The following is a 25559-nucleotide window of genomic DNA, read 5'->3' as shown; positions in this document are numbered from 1 at the left end:
CTCTTTCTTTTGGGGGGAACACCCGAGTGCGATAGTCCTCCAGGTGGAAGAGCTGCCAGCAGAGGGCAGCTGAGAGCAGGGCTGATGGACAGAGTGGCTGTCCTCACTCTGCACTAAGGGACAGTCCCTGTGCCCAGTCTCAGCACCCACAAGGTTTCCCTTGCAGTGCAGCAGAAATGCCGGGCATTGCTGCATTCAAACCACTCCTCAGCTGTGCTGGGGCAAGTAGAACAGAAGGCATAAAACCAAACTCCCCACAGCTCTGCTCTGCAGTCAGGTGAATTGGGTGTGACAATGCTGAAAAACTCGTTGACATCACGACTGGATTTAATCTGAGATCACCCTGAGTTCCTGTTTCCTTATTGCTGTAGGGCAGGACTGACCCCTGCAGAGCCCCCAGCAGAGCCTCCTGCTGCCTGGGGCACCCTCAGCCAGCACCAACCAGAGCTCATCAAAGGTCTTCCTGAAAAGTGAAAGGCTCTTTGGGGGGGGTTCTATGATAACCTGGGTAGAATTTTCTTGAAGCAGTCAGCCCTAACTTCTCCCTTTCTTTGCCTCCTTGAACAGATCCTCATGGCCAGAGCGACAAAATGTCGAACGGCAGCTCCATCACCCAGTTCCTCCTCCTGGCATTTGCAGGCACACGGGAGCTGCAGCTCTTGCACTTCTGCCTCTTCCTGGGCATCTACCTGGCTGCCCTCCTGGGCAACGGCCTCATCATCACTGCTGTTGCCTGCGACCACCGCCTCCACACGCCCATGTACTTCCTCCTCCTCAACCTCTCTTTTCTTGACCTGGGCTGCATCTCCACCACTCTCCCCAAAGCCATGGCCAATTCCCTGTGGGCACTCGGGCCATTCTGTACTCTGGGTGTGCTGCCCAAGTCTTTCTGTTTGTCTTTTTCATTTCAGCTGAGTTGTATTTTCTCACCATCATGGCCTATGACCGCTACGTTGCCATTTGCAAACCCCTGCACTACGGGACCCTCCTGGGCAGCAGAGCTTGTGTCCACATGGCAGCAGCTGCCTGGGGCACTGGGTTCCTCTATGCTCTCCTGCACACGGCCAATACATTTTCACTACCCCTCTGTCACGGTAATGTTGTGAACCAGTTCTTCTGTGAAATCCCCCACATCCTCAAGCTCTCCTGCTCACACTCCTACCTCAGGGAAGTTGGGCTACCTCTGGTCAGTGTCTTTGTGGACTTTGTGTGTTTTGTTTTAATTGTGCTGTTTTATGTGCAGATCTTCAGGGCCGTGCTGAGGATCCCATCACAGCAGGGATGACACAAAGCCTTTTCCACGTGCCTCCCTCACCTGGCCGTGGTCTCCCTGTTTGTCAGCACTGGCATGTTTGCCTACCTGAAGCCCCCCCCTCCATCTCTTCCCCATCCCTGGATGTGGTGGTGGCAGTGCTGTACTCAGTGGTGCCTCCAGCAGTGAACCCCCTCATCCACAGCATGAGGAACAAAGAAATCAAGGGTGCCTTGTGGAAAGTTATCCAATGGGTGCTGTTTCTCTGACAATAACCTGCCTCCCCTCCTCTCCACATTTCCCAGAGTTTATCTTAGGCCATGAGTCTGATCGTTTCTCTCGTGATAATTCTAGTTAGAGATAAATTGCCTGGTTTATTCTCCTTCTGTGGACGTTCGATCTTATCATGTCTGACCCTTGCACAACACTCTGTCAATGTGGCCTGTCCGATAGCAGCTCTTCAATAAAAGGTCATCTCCTGGGCGCAGTGCCTGAAAGCTGGGCTCTTCCTCCACTGGTGCTTCCAAGAAAATGTCCGAGGAATTGGTCTTCTAAAGTTTCTGTTCTTCCTTCTCAGTTGTTTTGACGTTAACTGGTAACACTGAATTCCATTGGATCAAAAGTTCTGGTTTTAAAGGCTCTCTTCTTGGTGTCCAATGGCAGGGGAGATGCTCCATCAGCTCCCCATTATCTCCTCAGGTTGCTTCATGTACGACAGGACTGATGGCATGTACCAGACTCTCTGGAAATGAATTTGGATGGGTCAGGAGAGGAGGGGGACTTCCCACGTGCCCTGGGGTTGGAATGAATACAGACTCAGAAAGTGGAATACCCTCAGAGGTGAAGTTCCCCCTCAGTAAAGCAGTAAATCGAAGTATCCACGAAGAAGGACTCTGCAGTGCCATGGGAGTCAGTGGGGACTCAGCAGGCACAGGGAAGGGAGAGTGGAGAGCTGCAGAGCTGCCTGAGGAACCCCAGGGCCAGGACTCTGGTGCTGTCCTGGGGAGTCAGGCTGGTGGGAGCAGAGGAGGGGGCAAATTCATTCGGGGTTGGGGATCAACTAAAATAAGATTTTAGGAGAGCCAGAGAGTGCCTAGCCTCTGCTTCCTCATGTGGCCAGCACCAGCCGTGGGGCTGATGGGGAGCCTGAACCCTGCTGTCTGCCCCCCAGCAGCTGCTGTGGCCTTCAGCGGGGCTGGGGCTGTGGGGTGAGTGCCCAGAGCTCTGCCGCAGCCTGCGCTGGGCAGTGCCATGGAGCCAGCCCAGGCTGGGCTGCTCTGCTGGGCTGGGCTGAGCTGGGGAGAGGGCAGGGGAGGTGGGGAGAGGTGGGGAGGGGCTGGGCTGGGCTGGAAAGAGCCCGGGAGAGAAAACCACCAGTGCAGAGCTAAGGTGTGTGAGTGTGCAGGGTAGGGGCAGCCAGCACTCCCAGTGCAGAACCAGGTGTCATGGTGAAGGAAGGAAGGCATCAAAGGTGCAGAAGAGAGGGTCCTGGTCTGTGCCATGTGCCCTGAAACCCTGGGGAAGCTGCTGCAGGAAATTGTCCCAGACCAGTCCCACCCACCAGCCATTTCCGTCTCTGGCCATACATCCCAGCTCTGAGGAAGGACCTTTGCTGCATGGTCACCCCCATCCTCCTCTGGGGCTCAGTCATACCCAACTGCACAGCCATTATTAATAAAAAGGGATGCAGTTTCCTCCTCACAGCCATTACACACCAAACCCCACATCTCTTGCCACAGCTGGTTTCTCAGCCAAGCGTATTCTCAGACAGCTCCAGCTGGATCAGGTGCTCATGACCTTGTCATGACAAATACTGAATATTTCCATTGAGTGATATCCCAAGTCAGAGGATTTGTTTACATTCAGTTTATAGGCTAAAGCACCCCATGCCCTGCAGATATCTCATTGCCTTATCTCTGGCCAGAAACTTCCTTATTTCAATATCTATCGATTGCTGGTTATTATCCTGCCCAGTAATACAGTTACAAGACTGGTTTCACCTTCCTAAAAGCTTAGAATCATAGCATCATAGAATTGTTAAGGTTGAAAAGGACCTCAGAGATCTCCGAGCCCAACCTGTTAACCTAACAGCCTGGTCCACTTCTACACCATGTCCCTATGCACCACATCCACCCGTTTTTTGAATACTGTGCCTAACCACTCTCTGCGTGAAGAAATTTTTCCTAATATCAGATCTAAATCTCCCTGGCACAACTTGAGCCCATTTCCTCTTGTCCTATCCCTTGTTACTTGGCAAAGAGACCAACCCCCACCTCATTACAACCTCCTTTCAGGTAGTTGTAGAGAGCAATAAGGTCTCCCCTCAGCCTCCTCTTCTCCAAACTAAGCAACCCCAGCTCCCTCAGCCGCTCGTCATAGGACTTGTGCTCTAGACCCTTCACCAGCTTTGTTGCTCTACATTGGACATGCTCCAGCACATCGATGTCCTTCTTGGAGTCAGGGGCTCAACACTGAACACAGGATTCGAGGTGTGGGCTCACCACTGCCGAGTACAGGGGCACTATCACCTCCCTAGTCCTGCTGGCCACACTATTCCTGATACAAGCCAGGATGCCATTGGCCCTCTTGGCCACCTGAGCACACTGCTGGCTCATCTTCAGCCAGCTGTCAACCAACACCCCCAGGTCCTTTTCCGCCAGGCAGCTCTCCAGCCACTCCTCCCCCAGCCTGTAGTGTTGCATGGGGTTGTTGTGACGCAAGTGCAGGACCCAGCATGGAGCCTTGTTGAACCTCATACAGTCGGCCCCGGCCCATCGATCCAGCCTGTCCAGGTCCCTCTGCAGAGCCTTCCTACCCTCCAGCAGATCAACACTTCCACCCAACTTGGTGTCGTCTGCAATTGTCATAGGACAATTCAGGGTGGAATGGTCTTGTACTCAAGAGGTCTCTAGTTCTACCTTTGGCTCCAAGCAGGGCCAGCTCTGAGGTCTGAGCAGGTGGCTCCATAAATGTCAGCACCCCTGTACAAAGTCTGCCACCATTACAGAAATGGAGACGAGGCGTTTGACCAGCTCCTTGAACCCAGGAATGGGTATGCCATGCCTCCTGAGATTCCCAGGGACACCTAAGCTTTGTGTGCCGACAAGTGTGAGTCCTCCTTTGGTGTCCTGGCCAGTCTCCTGGCAAATGCGGTGCTTTAGGCTGTGGAGAGAATCAAAAGAATCTTTTTGACCAGGTTAGGTTCATTTTTCGTGCTGAAATGCAGGGCAGATGAAGAGCTTCCAGGCTCTCTGCTGCCCAGTTAGGACTTCAGAGACCAGAAATACAGGTAACAGTGTTGTGTCAGTGTCCAGCACATGGAAATGTTGGCTTCCTTTGTGCCTTTGCACTAATTTGGGATGTGTCCCTCAGCCGCCTTTGGCTAAAGAAGAAACAGCTGCCCTCTTTCACCCCCTCCTCCACAAAACAGGGAGAAAAGATAGGAAGCAGGGGTAATTTAAGGGCAATGCTGTCTAAGACGTGTAATATTTAAATGTAATATTTAAATGATAACAGAGAGCTAGCAGTGAGAGAAAAAGCACTGTTCTAAGAACTTCACGCCAGAAGCTAACTACTGAGCACTTATGGCTATTTTCTCAAGTCAAAATGAATGTTGGAATGAAATTAAAGTGCTTTAATTAATCATAATGAAGAATAAGAAGGAACTCCCTTACAGCACTGTGCTGTTCCTGTTATTATAGTGATAGTACCGCTCATTCCTTAAACAGCCTTGAGAGCTGCTTTATTTTTCTCATTTCCAAAGCTCCACCTACTCAGATCATCAAAGGACTACCTCAAATCTCTGCGACCCAAATGTCTCCAGCCTTCTCTCATCAAAGGTCTTTTACCCCAGGACACTTCTCACGATCACTTAAATATGCTGCCCAGTCTCTATTTTTCATCTGGGGGAAGTCAGGGTATTCCTTTGCAAAGCCTTCCCCACAAAAGCCTTTTCTACATGCTAATCCCACTGGTATCACCTCCTGCTGGGTACAGCTCCGTCCGCTTTCTGCAGAGCTCCATGGGATGGGCAGTTTTCCTGTTTCTTCTGCCCATTCACCTTCACAACCTTTTTGGATTGTCTGCGTATCAAACACATTTATCCCCCACAGTTTCAACCATTCCCAATTGTGCTCATGATTTTAAAAAGTTGCATAAAGAAAAGGAACAGGGGGATGTCTGGAGCGATGGCGTTTGTCTTCCCAAGTCACCGTTACGCGTGATGGAGGCCTGCTTTCTTGGAGATGGCTGAACACCTGCCTGCCGATGGGAAGGAGGGAATGAATTCCTTGCTTTGCTTTGCTTGCACACACGGTTTTTGCTTTACCTATTAAACTGTCTTTATCTCAACCCTCAGTTTTCTCTACTTTTACCCTTCTGATTCTCTCTCCCATCCCACCGGGGGAGGTAGTGAGTGAGCGACTGTGTGGTGCTTAGTTGCTGGCTGGGGTTAAACCACGACAAACAGAAACTCCAGAGGTCTCAGGGCCCCTGTTCCAGTGCTGGACTGGCCCCGTGGTGATTTTTTTTTTCTTTTTATTCTTTATGTCAAGTTAGTCAAGCATTACACAGCTCAGTACAAGACATCATAGCAGGGGAAGATGACCTTCATGTCTTTTAACTTTTTTAAGCTGATTCCACACGGGGACACTGTAGATAGTCTGTGGCATCTAGCAAGTGTTTTCTCAAGCCTGAGGGCAGTCATCTCTTCATCAGTTGTGTCACCCTCTGGGCCCTACTGACTACTGACCATGCTTTGACTCTTTTCCCTTGAATGTTACGTTGGTCAGATGCAGCTTGAAGTAGCTATTGGCATCACACTCTTGAGGGGCACTGAAGGTGCCCTAGAGTACAAAGATATCATGGTGGGGCATGGCGTAACAGGAATGCCTCAGGAGACCTCTCCCCTTCTTGAGCAGGATGAAAGCCAGGCTGGACACATGGTTTTGTCTGAGCAAATATGGGATGCTTTGTTCAGGCAAGCACATAACCCAGTGGGACTTTTGGTACTGCTTGGGACTATTTTACATCCTCGGTAGCATCACTTTGTCCATAGGAGTCTCCTCAAGGCAATTCTCACTTCCTTATTCCTCAGGCTATAGATGACAGGGTTAAACATGGGGGTCACAATTGTGTAAAACAGGGCAAGGTATTTGTCGGTGTCTACCGAATCCCTTGACCGTCGCTTTAAGTAGACGACTGTGGCCGAGCCATAGAAGAGCGTCACCACCCCGAGGTGTGACGAGCAGGTGGAATAGGCTTTGTGTCTGCCCCGACCTGAAGGCATTTTCAGAATTGCCCTAATAATTTGAATGTAAGAAGTACCTATGAAGGAGAAGGGAAGGATTGCGAAGAGCAGGATGATGGTGTACAGCATCACTTGGCTCCAGCACGTGTCTGCACAGGCCAGTTCCAGCAGAGGGGGGACATCGCAGAAAAAGTGATGGAGGTCATGGGATGCACAGAAGGGCAAAGTGAACACCTGGTAGGTCTGTCCTACTTGCACTGGTACGACAGCCACCCAGGACCCCACCACCAGTCTGATGCAGAGACCCCTGCTCATGACGAGGGTGTAGTGCAGGGGGTCACATATGGCTATGCAGCGGTCGTAGGCCATGGCAGCCAGGAGAAGGCATTCAATGCTGCCCAGCAAAACCAGGCAATACAGCTGGGCAGCACAGCCCAGGAAGGAGATCCTGCCATCCGCCCGCAGGAAACCCACCCGCATTTTTGGCAGAGTGACTGATGTGTAGCAGATCTCCAGGATGGACAAGTTCCTCAGGAAGAAATACATGGGGCTGTGGAGGCTTGAGTCCACCACCGTGATGAGTGCAATCAGGCTGTTCCCTGTGAGGAGCATGAGGTATATGACCAGGAATACTGTGAAGCACAGGCCCTGCAGGCCGGAGTGGTCAGAAAATCCCAGAAGAAAGAATCCGGATCCAACGGTGTGATTCTCCGAGCCTTTTCTTTGGGGCATTTTCCCTAGACAGAGCAATCCAAACAACAGGCTCTTAGAGGATGCTAATGGCTTGTCCACCATCCCACGCACTTCAAGCCCAGAGAAAGCCTATGAACATCAGCATGCACGTGATTGCAGGATTAGGCGAGCTGGACCAAGATCTGCCTGAATATTTGGAAATCTAACATGGTTTGCTTGCTGCAGGGGGAGGGTTAAAAAGAGGAAAGAACAGAATCCTTCAGCCTGAATGACTGGGATTTTTTAATATGGGTAAAAGAAACTTGACTTTCTTTTTCAGAGTTGATTTTCTTAAACAGAATACCTGGTGAGAGATGAGAAAAAAAAGAAAGAAAAAGGATAAGTACTCACCCCTTTAAGAACAGTCTTGCTTATGTTCCTTGTCCAGATCTTGTAAGAGCTGCATTGAATGTAAGAACACAAAGAAGAAATAGGGTGAAAAGGAGGAAAGGGATGAAAAGGGGAAGACAAAGCAAGGCAAGGCCAGGCAAGGAGAGGCAATCAAAAGAAAGCGAGGCAAGGCCTGACTTGATTCTTAGATCTCAACGAGAGAGACTCATCCCAGCTCTCCTCACATGTAAGAGCTCATCCCCTGAAGCCGTGTCTGCACACAAACATCTTGGAGACTATTTGAGACCTGAATCATTACTTTTTACATGGCGAAGGGTGAATCCCATCAGAAGTACAACAGGCTTCTGTCTGCCAATGAATCGAGTGACACTGATGCATCCAGGGGACATTTGAACAAGACGGATAAGCAGCAGTTTATGCATAAATCTCAAGGTTTTGGGGTGCTAAAAGACATCTTTATGCAAGCAATCAAACTGCTTGATGCACTTTTCAGTTATGCAGAGAAGAAAGTGATTAAAATTCGGCAATCTCCTTACGATATCCAATTTTCCGGAGCAGGTCAGGCTTTTATAACTTCTGAATGAGCCCTGAATAATTCAGCATTCCTGAACTTGCTGCTCTGTCGCTTGGATTTCTGACAGCTCAGAAATCCAGCCGAGGGCCCATTCGCTCTGACCCCAACCCTGCAATGCTTCCCACTCCCCTGCAAGCCCACACAGAAGCAGAGCGATGCTCTTGCTGCCTGGGGAACTGAGCCTTCCCTTGGCATTTCCCACCTTCCCAGAGCATAAAGACTTCGTGCTGGGCACACTTGAGGGATGGGAGCTACAAGCAAGCAGTGCTGCAAGAGCAGGTTGCTGCTTCTGCAGAAGAGACTCAGCTGAAGGATGTTTTATATTCTCAGCTTGACATGGGGAAAGAATACCCTCTTCCAGGCAGAGGACTGAGGATGCTGGCCATGTCTATCACTACCTCCCTTTGAGGAGTCTTCTTCAGCTCGGGTGTACTGAAGATGAGAACAGCAGGTCAGAAAACATGTGATAAAAGCATTCAGATTAGCCAAGTGAAAAACACAGGGCGGTTTTCTCCAGAGAAAAATCCAAATTCACAGAAACACATGGTCCTAACGGTGTGATCCTTTTCCCAAGGTGTTCCTGCCTTTTTCCTGTGAGTTTTTTCCATCTCATAGAGGTGCCATTCAAAATTTCCAAGATAAAATTAGGGTTTGCATGAGTGAAAAGTCACCATGATTGTTTTCTAATCTACCTACTTTTTCGTATAAATGTGCAGAAAAATAAAATACTTCTCTGATACCCACATTTATTTTAAATTAAGGCTTTCACTCAAAGCAACCATTTACCTGCAGGTTACCCACATACCAGCATTTCCTGCTTGTTTCAAAATGTCCTCAAACATACAGCCTGTTCTTTTTAACTCTCCGATGTCTCAGTGCTTCACAAGATCATGGGTGCAGCATGGTTCAGGCTAGCTTTGCTCATGGGAAACCGCCAGAGTACTTCTTAGATGGTGACTATCTCATGGGCGGCACTTTTCAAAGCTGAAGGAAGCCCATTTCCATGCCCAACCAAGCTGGACAGATGCCTGCAGCTGCTTCTGGCGGTGTCTGTGCTGCCACACTATCTCAGCATTTCAGGGCATGCCAAAAGGGATTTACTGTTGCCAGGAGCCAAGAGGCAGGAACACCCTCCTCAGTCCATGGTGCTGCAGGAGGCAGTGGTGACCTCTTTTTCTCTCCTCCATTCCCCTCAAAACCACCTGGCCATGGCTCTCCGGACACGTCTCTGTCACTCTCACCTGGTTATGAGACAGTTAGGAAGCAGCCTCAGGAGAGAAGGTGGGGATGCTGGTGCTGCCACTGCTCCTCCCTGGACACCCACGGCACCAGGAACTATTTTAGAAAGACTGTCAGAATCACAGGCGCCAGCCTGACAAGCAACTTCCACCATAACTATAGGCCTTTAGAAAGAGAAAAACTGAGACATGAGGTTTAGCTGCTCAAAGGACAAGTGCTAATCTTGTGGGAGGAAAACCAAAAAATACAAAAAAGGCAAGCAGGGAAGCAGAACGTAAGCCTTTTCAGTCTGTGCTTAACTTCACTGTGCAGCAACAGAAAAGGCTTCCCTGTACCTCCACCTCTCTGGGTCCCAACCCGTGCCTGAGGCCCATGTTATCCTCAAGACGGAGGTGGCCCTGAGAGGTTGAACTCTGACTGCTTGTGGTGTCTGCATGCTGGTTCACATCCAGAAAGAGCTTGGAGAGGAAGCTTGGGTTTGGGGCATCTGCATGGGAAGGAAAAAAGGACTGTGTCATGGCACTATGCTGCAAATCTCTGTATCTGTACAGAATAATTTGGCCCCAATGCCTCAGGAATGGTTGACTGAGTCTGACCTAGGTAGACTTGGTGGCTTTATAGCCAATAGCACAAATAACCCCTCCAGAGGAAAGGATCTCCCACCACTGTGTGAGGTAAATGCAGTCCCTGATTCCTTGCTCTGAAACCCGACATGTGACTCAACAGCCTCCAGTCTGTCCTTTCGGGTTACCCAACAAAGTCAGGATTAAGAGAAGAAGATCATCACCCACCTGGACCAAAGGACCCAATGGTCAGAAAGGCTATGAAGTGCTGTGGCTTGGACAAATCCAGGCACTGCAGGGTGCCTTCCTCCTGTCAGAGCTGTAGGATTGTAAATATGGAGAGAGACCAGGGTCAGCAGAGCTACTCCAGGAGAAATATCCCACCCAAAGCCTGATTATCTACATACCTAAGCTCTGATTAGAGCCCAACAGAGAAACAATGGATATGGTATATGAGAAATACAAAATGGTTCGTCTGACCTGAGTCTGATTTGGGTGACACACAGTGGTGCCCACAGCCACGGTGCCTCCAGTTCATGAGGAAGCAGAGGGCAGCTGCTCATGCTGCCAGGCCTTGAACCAGCACTGACAGGATGATACCAGGATGCTCGTCTGTCCATCCCATCTACCCAAATTATCTTTTCTTTCTAATGCTGTTACCATAGTCATCATTGCCTGAGACGATATTACAGATGTTGTTACACAGGTGCTGTTTGCCTTGCAAGATGCTTCAGGATACCTGTTAGGTTAGTCAGGGGTTGGGTTCAGGTTTGAGATAGAATTAGAGTTAGGGTTAGGGTAAGAGTTAGAGTTAGAGTTAGGGTTAGATTAAGAGTTACAGTTAGAGTAACGGTTACACATGGTTTAGAGTTAGGTTGTGGGCAGTGTTTGGTTAGGGTTAGGGTTAGGGCTAGAGTTGAGGTTTATGATTGGGGTACGTCTAGTTTTGGGTAATGGTTAGGGTAAGGTTTAAGGTAAAAGGGTTAGTTCAGGGTTAGGTTAGGAAGCATTTGTCTTCCCAAGTTACCAAGAATGTTCCCCCTTCCTTCCCCCAGCTTTTTTTTGCTGAACATGATATCACATGGTATGGGATACCCCTTTGGTCAGTTGGGGTCCACTGTCCCAGCTCTGTGCCCTCCCAGATTCTTGTGCACCCCCAGCCTACTCGCTGGTGGGGTGGGATGAGAAGCAGAAAAGGCCTTCACAATGTGCAGGCACTGCTCAGCAACAGCTAAAACATCCCTGTGTGATCAACATTGTTTTGGTCACAAATCCAAAGCATGGCCCCATACGGCTGCTATGAAGAATCATAGAACCCTAGAATGCTTTGGGATGGAAGGGACCTTTAAAGGCCATCCAGTCCATCCTCCCTGCAACTGGCAGGGACATCTTCAATCAGATCAGGTTGCTCAGAGCCCCATCCAGCCTGGCCTTGAATGTTTCCAAGGATGGCACATCTACCACCTCTCTGGGCAACCCCTTCCAGTGTTTCACCACCCACATTGTAAAAGGTTTCTTCCTTATATCTAGTCTGAATCTACCCTCTTTTAGTTTAAAACCATTATCCCTTGTCCCTGGATGCCATCCCGTCCCTCAGGCGTGTCAACTGCACCACTCAGCTTGGTGTCATCTGCAAACTTGCTGAGGGTGCACTCGATCCCACTGTCTATGTCATTGATGAAGACCTTGAACAGCATTGGCCCCAGTATGGACCCCTGAGGGACACCACTCGTCACTGATCATCTGGACATCGAGCCATTGACCACTACCCTCTGGAGGTGACCATCCAGCCAATTCCTTATCCAGCGAACAGTCCACCCATCAAATCCATAGCCTTCCAATTTAGAGAAAAGGAGATTGTGGGGGACCATGTCAAAGGCCTTAAAGAAGTCCAGATAGATGACAGCCGTAGCTCTTCCCTCATCCACTGATGTAGTCACTCCATCACAGAGGCGACTAGGTTGGACAGGCAAGACTTGCCCTTGGTGAAGCCGTGCTGGCTCTCCCAAATCACCTCCCTGTCCTCCATGTGCCTTAGCATAGCTTCTAGGGGGATCTGTTCCGTGATCTTCCCAGGCACAGAGGGGAGGCTGACAGGTCAGTAGCTCCCAGGGTCCTTTGTACCCTTTTTACAAATGGCTGCAATATTCCCCTTTTTCCAGTCCCCAGGGACTTCACCTGACTGCCATGACTCTTCAAATATCATGGAGAGTGGCTTAGCAAGTACATCAGCCAATTCCCTCAGGACTCTGGGATGCATCTCATCAGGACCCATAGACTTATGTACCTTCAGGCTCCTCAGGTGGTCACGAACCTGATCTTCTCTTACAGTGGGAGGACCTCTGACCCCCCAATCCCCATCAAATGACCCTTCGACTCGGGAGGTGTGAGGAGAGAGGTTGCCAGTGAAGACTGAGGCAAAGAAGTTGTTGAGTACCTCAGCCTTCACCTCGGCTGTTGTTACCGGCTCGCCACTTCTGCTCATTAGAGGGGGTCCGCTTTCCTTAACCTTCTTTTTCTGGTTAATGTACCTGTAGAAGCCGTTGTTATTCTTCGCATCCCTCACCAGGTTCAGCTCCAGCCGAGCCTTGGCCTTCCAGATCCCATCCTTACACAACCGGGCAGCATCCCTGTACTATTCCCAAGCTACCAGTCCCTTCTTCCACTGTCTGTGCAATCTCTTCTTGCCGTTTAGTTTGACCCCGCAGGTCATGGCTCAGCCATGCCGGCCTCTTCCCTCCCTTGCCCGATTTCCTGCACCTGGGGACTGAGATCTCTTGTGCCCTATGGAAAGCATCCTTGAAGACCTGCCAGCTCTGTTCTGCTCCTAAGGCCCCTGAGGATGATTTCCCAGGGGTCCTGTTGTTTAACTCCTTGAAGAGCTGGAATTTTGCTTTCCTAAAGTTCAGGGTCCTGACTATACTCTTCACCTGACCCTTATGTCTCCGGACTGTGAACCAGTGCATGATCACTGCAGCCGAGGCTGCCTCCAATCCAGACATCACCAATGAGTTCACTTACATTGGTGACCACCAGGTCCAGTACTGCATCCCCTCTGGTACGGCTGTCTATTACCTGGCTTAGGAAATTGTCCTCCAACAACATGGGTTGGCCCCTGCAGTACCTGGAGGTCCCCACTGGAGCAGATATTATCACTGCAACCCATGGAAGACCCCACACTGGAGCAGGCGGAAGTGCCCTGAAGAGGGGTTTAACCCCACTGACAGCCCGTGCTGGAGCAGGCTCCTGGGAGGAACTACAGCCTGTGGAGAGGAACCCACACAGAAGCAGGTTTTCTGGTAAGACTTGTGACCCTGTGGGGGACCCGTGCTGGAGCAAGTCTGTTCCTGAAGGACTGCACCCCGGGGAAAGGACCCATGCTGGAGCAGTTTGTGAAGAACTGCAGCTCATGGGAGGGACCCATGCCGGAGAGGTTCATGAAGGACTGGATCCCGCAGGAGGGACCCCACGCTGGAGCAGGGGAAGAGCGTGAGGAGGAAGGAGCGGCAGAGACAAAGCATTATCAGCTGATTGCAGCCTGCATTCACCATCCCCCTGTGCTGCTTGGGGGAAGGAGGGAAAGAAGTCAGGAGTGAGGCTGAGCCTGGGAAGAAGGGAGGGGTGGGGGTAAGGGGTTTTGAGATTTGTTCTTATTTCTCATTATTCTGTTCTGTTTAATTGGCAATCAATTCATTTCAGTTCTCCAGGTTGAGTCTATTTTGCCCATGACAGTAACAAGGGAGTGATCACCTTGTCCTTATCTCGACTCATGAGCATTTTGTCATATTTTCTGCCTTGTCCTGGTGAGGAAGGGGAGTGACAGAGCGGCTTGGTGGGCACCTGGCGGACAGCCAAGGTCAGCCCACCACACACCCTTGCTGGCTCTTCTAATCCTCAGTGACAAAGCTAATCCTACCCATTGTCCGTCCCATAGGGGAGCTCCTGACATCTGACCTGCTCCTTTGCAAAGGAGGCATCCTCCCCTCCTCATCTGCCCTGCTACTCTTTCTGGCAGAGCCTGTCTCCCTCCATTGCAGCACCCCAGGTGAGCAAGCTGTCCCACCACATCTAATTTAATCCACAAAATTCACAGGGCTGTGAGGGTCCAGTTTCTCCTGTCTGTTCCCCTGCTCCTCCTGCCTGCGCATGTTTGGGCTGTGGCACCGACTTGTTCCAGGAAAACATGGGAGCAAGGGCCCAAGACCCAACGTATGGAAAGGCTTTGCTTCAGGGCACAGACGTGCCGGAGTGTTTGGCAGATGGCAAGGTAAGGAGGAGATGAGGTGCCCACAAAGAGAGCAAACCCTGATGTCTCCAAGGGCAGAGGAGCAGGGCTGGGCAATGACACCTGGCCCAGAGAGGGCTTTGGTGTTTCTGCATGAACTCTGCAGAGCTGTGGGGCTTGCAAGACAAACTGCAGGGAGGAAGGGGGGCTTCAGAGAAAGTCTCTGGGGGTAACAGACTTTGATCCAGCCACTCTGTGAACATGATTGTCATCTTCCCTCTTCATAGCATCAGGCAGGTGAGTAGAGATTAAGAGAGAGAATGGCCAAGGGCTGAGCACACAGGCAGAGGGGAGGGCATCAGAACAGTTAAAGGAAAAACAGTTAAAGGAAAAACAAAGGTACTGTGTGGCCACTGCTGAATTTAGTAAGAGCAGGTGTAGATAGATGTGAGATTCTGTCTGTCTGCTTTGCCTCAGTCTTCCCCAGCAATGTCTCCCAGGCCTCTGTGACTCAGGGCAGGACTCTGGAGAGAATCAACCAGCAGCACATGGGGATCAAGTTGGGGATCACTTGAGCAAACTCGACCCTTCCCAGTCTATGGGACAGGAGGGGCAGCATCGCAGGGAGCTGAGTGAGCAGGCCAATGGCACAGCCAGGCCACTCTCCATCATCTTTAGAAGGTCATGGAGACTGTGCCTACTCCCTGATGACTCACAGCATCTAAACATTGCACGCACCTTTTTAAAATGCCCAGAGGATGAGCAGGGGAATGAAAGGCTGTGCCCCAGGTTGTGTTCACTTGTATCCCATTTCTGGGTGTCTGAAAGAGAAGGGGACTGGATTTACCCAGGGGAGCTTGTCTCACCATCCTCTTTTCTTTCTGTGATGAAAGGACAGGATTGCTGGACCCAGGGAGAGCAGTGGTTGTCTTTTAACCTGGAAGTCAGTGAACTTTTCAACATCACCCACCTGCTCCAATATTCTTGTGTCCAAGTTAGGATATTCTGGTGTGCCTGGCTGGATAAGTAGATGGTAAATAACCAGATGGATGGTCAGGCTCAGAGGAACGTGGTCAATGTGTGGTACTCTGCCTGGAGGCATCTAGCTAGTAGGGTCCTGCAGGGGTTTGTGCTGCAACCTGTATCATATAATGTGTTTTTAATGACCCAGAGGAGAAAAGAGAGTGCTTTTTCATAACATTTGTAGAAGACAACACATTGAGGAGAGCAGACACTACAGTGGAGGGCAGGGTGGCCATCACAAAGGACAAAGACAAGTTGGAGTAAGGGGCCAATAGGAACCTCAGGATAGCCAATAAGTTGTGCCCTTGAGGTCGACTAAGCCCATGACACAACATGGGCCAGGGACTGCCCAGGTGGGCAGCAGCTCTGTGGAAAGGCTTTGGTGGTCCTTGGGTTGCATTAGGCAAAAGAGGAGCAATCAGGAAAGAAGGCCAACAGCATCCTGGGCTGTAGGAGCCGGAGCACAGCCAGTCTGCTCAGCACTTTTCACACCATATCCAGAACATTTTCCTAGGTTTTGACATCTCACACTGCCAGAGAGACCTCAACATACTGGAACCAGCTCAGTGGAGGGCTACCAAGGTCAGTAGGATAGGAGAACTTTTATTGTAAGAAGAGGCTTAGAGAGCTGGGCTTGTTCAGACAGGAGATAAGAGGATCTTGTGGGAAACATGCAGCAGCATTGCAGGGTTCCCAGGAAGACGGAGTCAGGCTCATGTCCATGACACAAGGATAAGAGGCAATGGGCTGAAAGAAGAGAGGGTCAGGCTAGACAGAGGGAGAAACTTTCCCAGCATAAGGATAGTCAAGTGGTGGAAGCTGTTTCCCAGGGAGCGTGCACTGGCTCTGTCCTGGACTGTGACCAAGATGTGTTTGGATAAAGCCCTGAGTACTCTGTCTGAGCCTGCTTTGAGCAGGAGGTTGGTCCAGACACCTCCCGAGGTCCCTTCCAGCCTGAATGATGCTGTCCTTCCTTCCCCTTCATGTTTTCCAATTCGGGAGAGCTCTCAGGTTCTCCCTGACCCCAGGAGTCATTCACATCAGGTTCAGGGCTGCTTCACAGGTGTCCCCAAACAGCCCTCACCACATCCTTTGCTTCCCTTTTCATCTGCCCAAAGCCAACTTCTCTTTTATTATCCTTATACTGTCCAAAGTAACAGCCAGCCATCTTAATCCTTTCAGATTCAGTTGCTCAAGAAATGTCAGCATCCATGTACAGATTCTACAAATGAGTCAGGCATTGAAGCCATCACTGCAGAAACAGAGGCGAGGCACGTGACCAGCTCCATGAACCCAGGAGTCAGTACACCTGAACTTGAAGTGCAGAGAAGTGTAAATCCTCTTTAGGTGTCCAGGACACAGGGAGAAGAGAGCATGTTTCAGTTTCCCAAATGCCATGGCAGTGCCCAAACCATCCTTTCCTTGGCCTCTGACATCCCGTTTCTTGAGATGCAAACCTGGTGAGTCTCCTGCTGATAATGCATCAATAAGCCTTCAGGTGCTTCTGTGATTTCCCTAAAAGCAGCAGGCTCTCTCTTTCTCTTCTCCATCAGCTGTATTCACTAGGCCTTCACTCACTCTACTGGCAGTTGCCTCATGTTCATCCCCACATTGCCTTACAGAGATCCGGGTGTCTCCTCAATTTGATGTTTAAACCCAGGCCCACAGAGCTCCATGAGAAGCCAAGGCTTGCAGAGACAGCACAGGACCAGTGATGAGTGGTGTTCCTCAGGGGTCAGTCTTGGGACTGGCGCTGTTTAACATCTTTGTCAGTGACTTGGACAGTGGGATTGAGTGCACCCTCAGCAAGTTTGCTGATGACACCAAGCTGTGTGGTGCAGTCAACACGCTGGTGGGAAGGGATGCCATCCAGAGGGACCTTGACAGGCTGGAGAGTTGGGCCCATGCGAACTTCATGAAGTTCAACAAGGCCATGTGCAAGGTCCTGTACATGTTCGGGGCAATCCCAAGCAGAAATACAGGCTGCGCTGAGAATGGATTGAGAGCAGCCCTGAGGAGAAGGACTTGGGGGTGTTGGTTAATCAGAAACTCAACATGACCTGGCAATGTAGTCTTGCAGCCCAGAAGGCCAACCGTATCCTGGGCTGCTTCAAAAGAAGTGTGACCAGCAGGGCGAGGGAGGTGATTCTGCCCCTCTACTCCACTCTTGTGAGGCCCCGCCTCGAGTACTGCATTCTGGTCTGGGGTCCCCAATAGAAGACGGACATGGACGTGTTGGAGTGAGTCCAGAGGAGGGCCATGAAGGTGATCAGAGGGCTGGAGCAGCTCTCCTATGAAGACAGGCTGAGAGAGTTGGGGTTGTTCAGCCTGGAGAAGAGAAGGCTCTGGGGGCAGCTTCTAGCAGCCTTCCAGTACCTGAAGGGGGCCTGTAAGAAAGCTCGAGAAGGACTTTTTATAAGGACATGTAGTGCTAGGACAAGGCGTAATGGTTTTAAAGTGAAAGAGGGTAGGTTTAGATTAGATACAAGGAAGAAATTCTTCTGTATGAGGGTGGTGAGGCACTAGAAGAGGTTGCCCAGGGAAGCTGTGGATGCCCCCTCCCTGGAAGTGTTCAAGGACAGCTTGGATGGGGCCTTGAGCAACCTGGTACAGAGGTGCTGCGCTGCACGTACAGCCTGGCCTTCACGCCTGTGCTGTGCTGCACAGATCCCTTGGCCACAGGACAACCTCAGCAGCTCATTGTCCCAAGGCGCCTGCAGGCAGCTCCCACTCAGTACCAGCCCTTACGCCTCCTGCATGGCCTTGCCTGTACCTAACAGTGCAGCAAGGAGTTCTCATGAGAACATCCTTTCTCTTTCACTGTAGGAATGAAGAACAGAGTTGTTTTCTTGTAAGCAAAGCTAAGAGCAGCTTGAATGACCAAAACAGCAGACTGTCTTCTATGGGCAGGGTCTGCAGGGCATGCTGTGTGGGGGTCAGAGGCCTGTTCAGTGCTACACCACTTGGGGATCCCACCATCTAAAGGCGCCTAAGATTATCTGCATGATTCTCTCCTTACAGGGCTAGTGCTAATGAACAGCATTTTACAAGATCCCTCACAGCGTCCGAGTGCCTTTCTTACTGGAATTACAATGAACCAGTGCCTCCAGTGAAAAACACTCTCTCAGCACCCTTGGGTGCAGCCCCTCTGGTCCCATGGACTGGTAAGGGTGTAGTTTGCTCAAGTAACCCCTGCCTTGATCCTCATCCACTGCTGGTTGCTCTCCTCCAGAGTTCTGCCCTGGCTGGCTGGGGTGGAGTTCATTGTCTTCATAGCAGCCCAGAGGGTTCCATGTTTTGGATTTGTGACCAAAACTCTTTTAGCTATTGCTGAACAGTGCTTAAACAACATGAAGACCTTCTCTGTTTCTCATGCTGCCCTTCCAATGAGTGGGCTGTACCGTGGTCTTCTGGTCAGGATCACTGCTCAGGTTTCCCTGTGAGAAGTCTGCGCTCCACCCTGGTGCCACAGCTGAGCTGCTGCGGCCAAATTGTGCACAGCCAGGAGGAGGTGGATCGCAGGCAGGAGGAGCTGGACCCCCGTGGCTTGTCACACAACTGTGACGGTTTGGGATGAAATGAGATGTGGTGGGACAGCTTGCTCGTGTGGGGTTCTGCAATGGAGGAAAACAGGCTCTGCTGGAGAGACTGGCAGAGAGGATGAGTCTGGGGGATGCTCCCTGTGTTGAGCAGATGCCCCCTGTGTTCTCCTCCATTGGAGGAGGACAGCCAGCAGTGGATGGGGATCGACTCAAGGGTTTCTGGAGCAAACTCAAGCACCGTTACAGAAATGGAGATGGGTCATGTGAGCAGATACCTGAACACAAGTATTGGTAGGCCCTGACCCCTGAGATTCCACTTTTTGGTCCAGAGGAATATGATGGCCCTTGAGAAGTCCTGGAATATCTCCTGACCCATGTGGTGGTTTAGGCTGTGGGGGGAATCCAAACAGCACCTCTGACTGGAGTAATTTCACCTTCAATGCTGACGTACAGGGCAGATGGAGGGAATTCACACCTTCCAGGCACTCTGTGAAAGTGTTAGGTCTTCAGAGATGCAATATGGAGAAAATGGTGTTGTGTCAGTGTCCATCACATAAAAATTTGGCCTGCTTTGTGCTTTTGCCGAGTTTGGGATCTGCCCCTTGACATTTTTCAGTAAAACATTAAACTCCTCACACACACACACACTTGAAAGAAGGATGAAAGACAGACACAAGTGAATTAAGGGCAACATTGTCTGACAGGTATTACCATGAAATGGTAAGAAAGGGTTAGCAATGAGAGAAAAAGCAGTGTTCTAAACACTTCATGCCAGAATCTAAATACTCTTAAGTTAGAGCTATCTTGTGAATTCAGAATGAATGACAAAAATAAAATGAAAGAAATTAAATTTATCATCATGAAGAAGAAGAGGAAATTTTAGAGCATTGTACTGTTACTGCTTTTAATGAAAACAGAAATAAGTCTGTAATGTGGCCGCTACGCCCCCAGCCAGTCACTCACTCACTCTTCTCTCCTGAGGGGTTGGGAGAGAATCGGAATGGCAAAGTGAGAAGAACTCATGGGTCAAGATGAGGAGACTTGAACAGGTAAAGCAAAAGCTGTGCCCACAAGCAAAGCAAAATCAGGAATACATTAGCTCCTTCCCATCGTCAGGCAGGTGTTTAGTCACTTCCAGGAAAGCAGGGCTCCATCATGAGTAACAATTACCTGGGAAGAGAAATGCCAAAACTCCAAATGTCTTCCTCCTTCTTCCCCCAGCTTTTATTGCTGAGCATGATATCATATGGTGTGGGACATCCCTTTGGTCAGTTGGAGTCAGCTGTCCTGGTTGTTTCCCCTCCCAACTTGTAGCCAAAACCCCAGCCCACTCATTGGAAGGGCAGCGTGAGAAACAGAGAAGGTCTTCCTGTTTAAGCACTGTTCAGCAATAGCTAAAAGAGTTTTGGTCACAAATCCAAAACATGGAACCCTCCGGGCTGCTATGAAGACAATGAACTCCACCCCAGCCAGCCAGAGCAGGCTGGCCTTTTTGGGAGGTGTGAGAATGAGAACAGTGAAGAATTTGAGAGGGGGAAAAGGGAAGCAGTAACTTAAAGATGAGGCCAGGGATGGCCTCGGGACTGTTTGGGGTGCCTGTGCTGCTGCCTTGTACCTGATGTGAATTATTTCCACAGTCAGAGGGAACCTGAGGGCTTTCCCTCATGTTGAGGACACGGAGGGTGAGGAATGAAAGTGTCATTCAGGCTGGAAGGGACCTGGCTAGATAGCTGTAGAAAACATCCTGGTCAAAGCAGGGTCATACCAGGTTGCTCATTGTTTTATCCAGATGAGTGTGAGAAACTTCCAGGGATGGAGAGTGCACACGCTCTGGGAAATGGCTTCCATGTCTGGCTGTCCTCATGTTGCAAAAGTTTCTCCCTATATTGAGACTGACCCCCTCGTGTTTCAGCTCATTGTCTCCTGTGCTCCTGCCTTGCACCACAGTGTCTTCTTGGGAGCCTCACCGTAGGCAATGCAAGTCTGCTCCATCCTCCCCACAAAGCCCTCCATTCTCCCAGGTGAACAAGCCCAGCTCCCTCAGCCTCTCCTAACAGGACCAGTGCTCCAACCTTGACCATCTCTGTGGCCCTCCACTGAAATTTGTGGATCCTCCAGCTTGCCAATGTCTCTCTGGCATTGCGGGCAACCAAAACCTGGGCAAGTATTCTGGATGTGGTGTTACAAGTGCTGAGCAGAGGGAGAGAATCACTTGCCCTGGCTGTGCTCCTGCTCACACAGCCCAGGATGGTGTTGGCCATCTTTGCCGATGGCTCATCTTTTGCCTAATGGAACCCAAAGACCAGCAGACCCTTTCCTGTGGAGCTGCTACCCGCCTAGACACTCCCTGTCCTAGGACATTTCAGGGCCTACATCCACATCAGGAGCAGGACTTTGGTGGAATCTTTACTGGATATCATGAGGTTTCTATGTCCTTTGGGATGGCAGCCCTGCCCTCCAGCCCTGCCCTGCTCTCCTCACTGGGATGTCTTCTACAAATGTATATCAAAAAGTACTCCCTCCTATCCTCCAGGTCATTTAAAAGATGTGAAACAGGGCAGGTTGCAAGCTAGACCCCTGCAGGACCCTACTAGCTAGATGCCTCCAGGCAGAGCACCACACATGTACCGCACTCCTCCAAGCCCAACTGCTCTCCAGCAGGGTTTTTCCTCAATGACATATCCACCCATGCAGCCCATACTGTCCTAACTTGGACACCAGAAATTTCTGGAGGGATGATGCTGAAACCTTGATGACTTCCAGGTAAAAGACCATCTCTGCTCTCCCCGCATCCAGCAATCGTGTCCTTTCATCACAGAAAGCAAAGAGGATGGTGAGATACAAGCTCCCCTGGGTAAACCCAGTCCCCTTCTCTTTCAGACACCCAGAAATGGGATTCGAGTGGACACGCACTGGGGCACAGCCTTTCATTTCCCTGCTCATCATTTGGGCATTCTGGAAAGGTGTATGCATTGTAGAGGTGCTGCCAGTGATCAGGGAGTTCCCAGAGTCTTCGTGACCTATCAAAGATGCTGGAGAGTGGCCTGGCTGTGCCATTGGCCTGCTCACTCAGCTCCCTGGGATCCCACTGCTCCAGTCCCATGCACTGGTAAAAGATTGTTTGCTCAAGTGATCCCCGACTTGATCCCCATCCACTGCTAGTTGACCTCCTCCAGAGTCCCGCCCTGAGTCACAGAGGCCTCGGAGACCTTGCTGGGGAAGACTGAGGCAAAGAGGACACAGAGAATCTCACATCTATCTACACCTGCTCTTCCTAAATTCAGCAGCGGCCACACAGGATCTTTGTTTTTCCTTCAACTGTTCCTGAAGCAGAAAACACTCCTTATGGTGCCCTTCAATTGCCTTTCAAGTTTAGACTGAGTTTTAATTTGGACTATCGCTAGTCTTTTAGGATGCTGTCCCTGAAGAGCAGCTGTCCTGAGCTCTGCCACCACGCCTTTGCAGTTTACTCCATCAGCATCACAGCTCTGTATCTGACTTTAACATACCGCTCATTCTGTCTGTGCCCCTGGCTGAAAGCACTGCTGCACATTTGGGCTGAAGCAACACAGCTGTGGAACCAGTGGAGCTCACATTTGCCATAAGGAACCCTGGTACCAAGCGTCCAAGACCCCGTGGGTGCAAAGGCTTTGCTTCAGAGCAGAGACAAGGCATTGACAAGAGAGCTGCATGTCTTTCTAGCCCCAGGTCTAAGGACCCAGGATGAAATGCCTCAATTCACTCAACGGAACATATCCTCCCAGCTTGGAGAAATTAGATCCTTCCCTGTGACCTTCCTGGGTGTCCTAAGGATGGGACAAAAAAGTGATTCTCATGCCCAAGTATTTTTCTGATAGGAGTAATGACCCTGATGGAAGTAAGTATCTCTCCCCGCAGCTGAGGGAGGGAACATGAGTGATGCCTTCAGCCTGTTTCACAGCAGGTTCCCCTGGAGCCCCAGGGACACCTGGAGGGAGCCCAGAGGGGCAGAGAAAGTGGTGCCTTGGGCTGGGCCTCTGCTGCTGAGCTGGGCTGGGCTCCTGGCATGGAGGGAGCTGCTGGCAAGTGGGCAGCCCTGCAGAGAGACAGCTCTGCCCAGGAGCAGCTCCTCTGCAAAGGGCAGCAGGGCTGAGGGCACTGCCTGCAGGCACCGAGGGGAGATCTGCAAGGCTCAGAGAGCTTAAAGGCTTCTCCAAAGGATTGCTGCAAGGGTGTGCATCCAAGGGTGGCCAGGGCTGTCCTTCAGAGCAGGGTCCCTGCACCCCAGGGGGCTGTGTGCTGGGGCAGGGACTCTGCCACCTGCCAGGGTCAGCACTCAGCCCTCCCAGGGAGCTCCGCACAGCTCTATGAGAAGAAGCTGTGGGTGGAAGGAGGCACCACTGGCAGGGCAGGGCAGGGTCCTTCTGCTGTTAAGAGGGTGCTGCATGGGACCGCAGCTCACAGATTGAGCTCGTGCCCAGGTCATTTCCAAGGGGACATTTCATGAGTCCATTCAGGGTAGGGCTTTCCTGCTTGAGTCTCTGCTTTCCTCAATTTGTGCTTCCACTTTTCTCTGGCTCGGCTTGGTGGGAATGGAAACACAGTTGTGTGCTTTAGAGAAAGGGCTGAGACTCCTAAGCCATCACACTGAGGTTTACTGGGAACTTCAGCAAGTGCCTTCACCCCCACCAGCCCACATATAACACCAGCATCACCTTTCCAGGTTCATCAGGGTTTCTGCGACCTGTTCTTTAACACCTGCGCACACAGAGCAGCTGCAGGGTGTGCTGTGCCCTGAGGGTGACTGCCCTGCACTGTCACCGGGAGGTGGTGTGCAGTGCTGGGTAAGCGAAAGGCTTTCCTGAGTGCCCCCTGTCTCTCTCCTTGCCTCCCTCAGCTGCTCTTGGTGTTGCTGTCAGGCTCTCTGGGAATGGAAGTTTCAGCTGCAGAGTCAGGCACTGATCTTGTGGGTCCTCCCATTTGGGTGTGTTTATGGCAATGAGGTGTCCCAGCTTTCCTCTAACCTGTGACGTTCTGGGCAATGAAGTCTGTGAGGCTCGGGAATGAGCTGACCCTCCCTTAACCAGATGCCATCATTAGCACAGCTGGCTATCTCCTTGGGGTGTCCTTCCAGGCTGTGAGCTGCCTTCCAGGATGCAAACCTGCCCTATAGCACCTTTATGTTATCTGAAGGCCCCATGGAGAAGTGCAGAGATGCTACAACAGAGAAAATGCTGTTGGGTTTGTGAAATGAGCCATGTGTGTCCTAGGCTAAATGTGGGGTGTTGAGACCTTGAGAAAGGGTGAGACATTTAGTGGTCTGCAGTGGATCCCTCAGCTCTCAGCAGTGTCCGGTGGCTTTTCAGGGTAAAGTGGGAGTGTGATCACCCTCCACCTCAGAAAGATGCAAGCCCAGGGCAGCTGGGAACAAGATGGATAAAAAGACTGGCTCTCCTCACTCTACACTAAGCCACAGGCAACCCTCTTGCCTTGTAGGACTCCCTGTGTTCTCCCTAAGGGCAGCACAAATGCTGAGGCTTTCTGACATCCAAACACAATCCCCAGGGGAGATGGAGGGAAGCTGTAAAACTAACCTCTCCAACTGCCTTCTGCCATCCACATTCCTTAGCACTGGGAGTGCAGATGCTGACAGGCCCTTCTGTGCTGGGAGCAGTTTCATTTGACAAAGTCCAACACCAGCACTGGACCCTGCACCCACCATTCTCATGAACTCTGCTGTAGAGCAGGGCTGACTCCTCGGCAGCCAGTGGGAGGAGCCCCTGCTCCTCATGGCACATTCAGCCAGCACCAACCTGAGCTCCAGGCACGGAGCTGAAGGAAGGTCTGCTAGAAAAGGAAAAGGGTGGGTGCGTGTGTCAGGGAGAGGGTCCAGGGAATATCGCTTTGATTTTGCTCAGAGAAGTTCATCCTAACTTGTCGCTGCCTTTTCCTCCTTGGACAGCGCCCCATGCCCAGAGGAAGGACATGTCCAACAGCAGCTCCATCACAGAGTTCCTCCTCCTGGCATTCACAGACACACGGGAGCTGCAGCTCTTGCACTTCTGGCTCTTCCTGGCCATCTACCTGGCTGCCCTCCTGAGCAACGGCCTCATCATTACTGCCATAGCCTGTGACCACCGCCTCCACACCCCCATGTACTTCTTCCTCTTTGCATTTTTTATTTCAGCAGAATTGTGTCTCCTCACCATCATGGCCTATGACCGCTACGTTGCCATCTGCAAAGCCCTGCACTACGGGACCCTCCTGGGCAGCAGAACTTGTGTCCACATGGCAGCAGCTGCCTGGGGCACTGGGTTTCTCAATTCTCTCCTGCACACTGCCAATACATTTTCCCTCCCCCTCTGCCAAGGCAATGCTGTGGACCAGTTCTTCTGTGAAATCCCCCACATCCTCAAGCTCTCCTGCTCACACTCCTACCTCAGGGAGGTGGGGCTTCTTGTGGTTAGTGTCTTTGTGGGTGTCGGGTGTTTTGTTTTCATTGTGCTGTCTTATGTGCAGATCTTCAGGGCCGTGCTGAGGATCCCATCACAGCAGGGACGCCACAAAGCCTTTTCCACGTGCCTCCCTCACCTGGCCGTGGTCTCCCTCTTTATCAGCATTGTCATGTTTGCCTACCTGAAGCCCCCCTCCATCTCCTCCCCATCCCTGGATGTGGTGGTGGCAGTGCTGTTCTCAGTGGTGCCTCCAGCAGTGAACCCCCTCATCTACAGCCTGAGGAACCAGGAGCTCAAAGATGCAGTGTGGAAAATGACGACTGGATGTTTTTCTGAAGCAATTAACTGTCCATTTTCTTATGCATATCACTTATAA

At 51.0% G+C, this 25559-nt stretch overlaps 1 protein-coding gene and 1 pseudogene across 2 annotated transcripts; one reads left to right on the top strand and one right to left on the bottom strand.

Moving 5' to 3' along the window:
• Positions 1–590: 590 nt before the first annotated feature.
• Positions 591–25559, top strand: LOC309601270 (olfactory receptor 14A16-like; annotated as a pseudogene). Its single transcript has 2 exons — positions 591–1350; positions 25346–25559. The product of its transcript is annotated as an olfactory receptor 14A16-like (transcript).
• On the bottom strand, positions 6294–7232 carry LOC309601256 (olfactory receptor 10AG1-like; the record flags this gene model as incomplete). Its single annotated transcript, XM_082334220.1, has 1 exon — positions 6294–7232. The coding sequence occupies one exon, from the start codon at positions 7230–7232 to the stop codon at positions 6294–6296; it is 939 nt and encodes a 312-aa protein (XP_082190346.1).

The sequence above is a fragment of the Platalea leucorodia genome, assembly GCF_965183815.1.
Source record: "Platalea leucorodia genome assembly, chromosome: 30".
NCBI classification, from domain to species: domain Eukaryota; kingdom Metazoa; phylum Chordata; class Aves; order Pelecaniformes; family Threskiornithidae; genus Platalea; species Platalea leucorodia.
The sequence above is the reverse complement of the archived record's forward strand: the minus strand, read 5'-3'. Positions and strand labels throughout refer to the sequence as shown.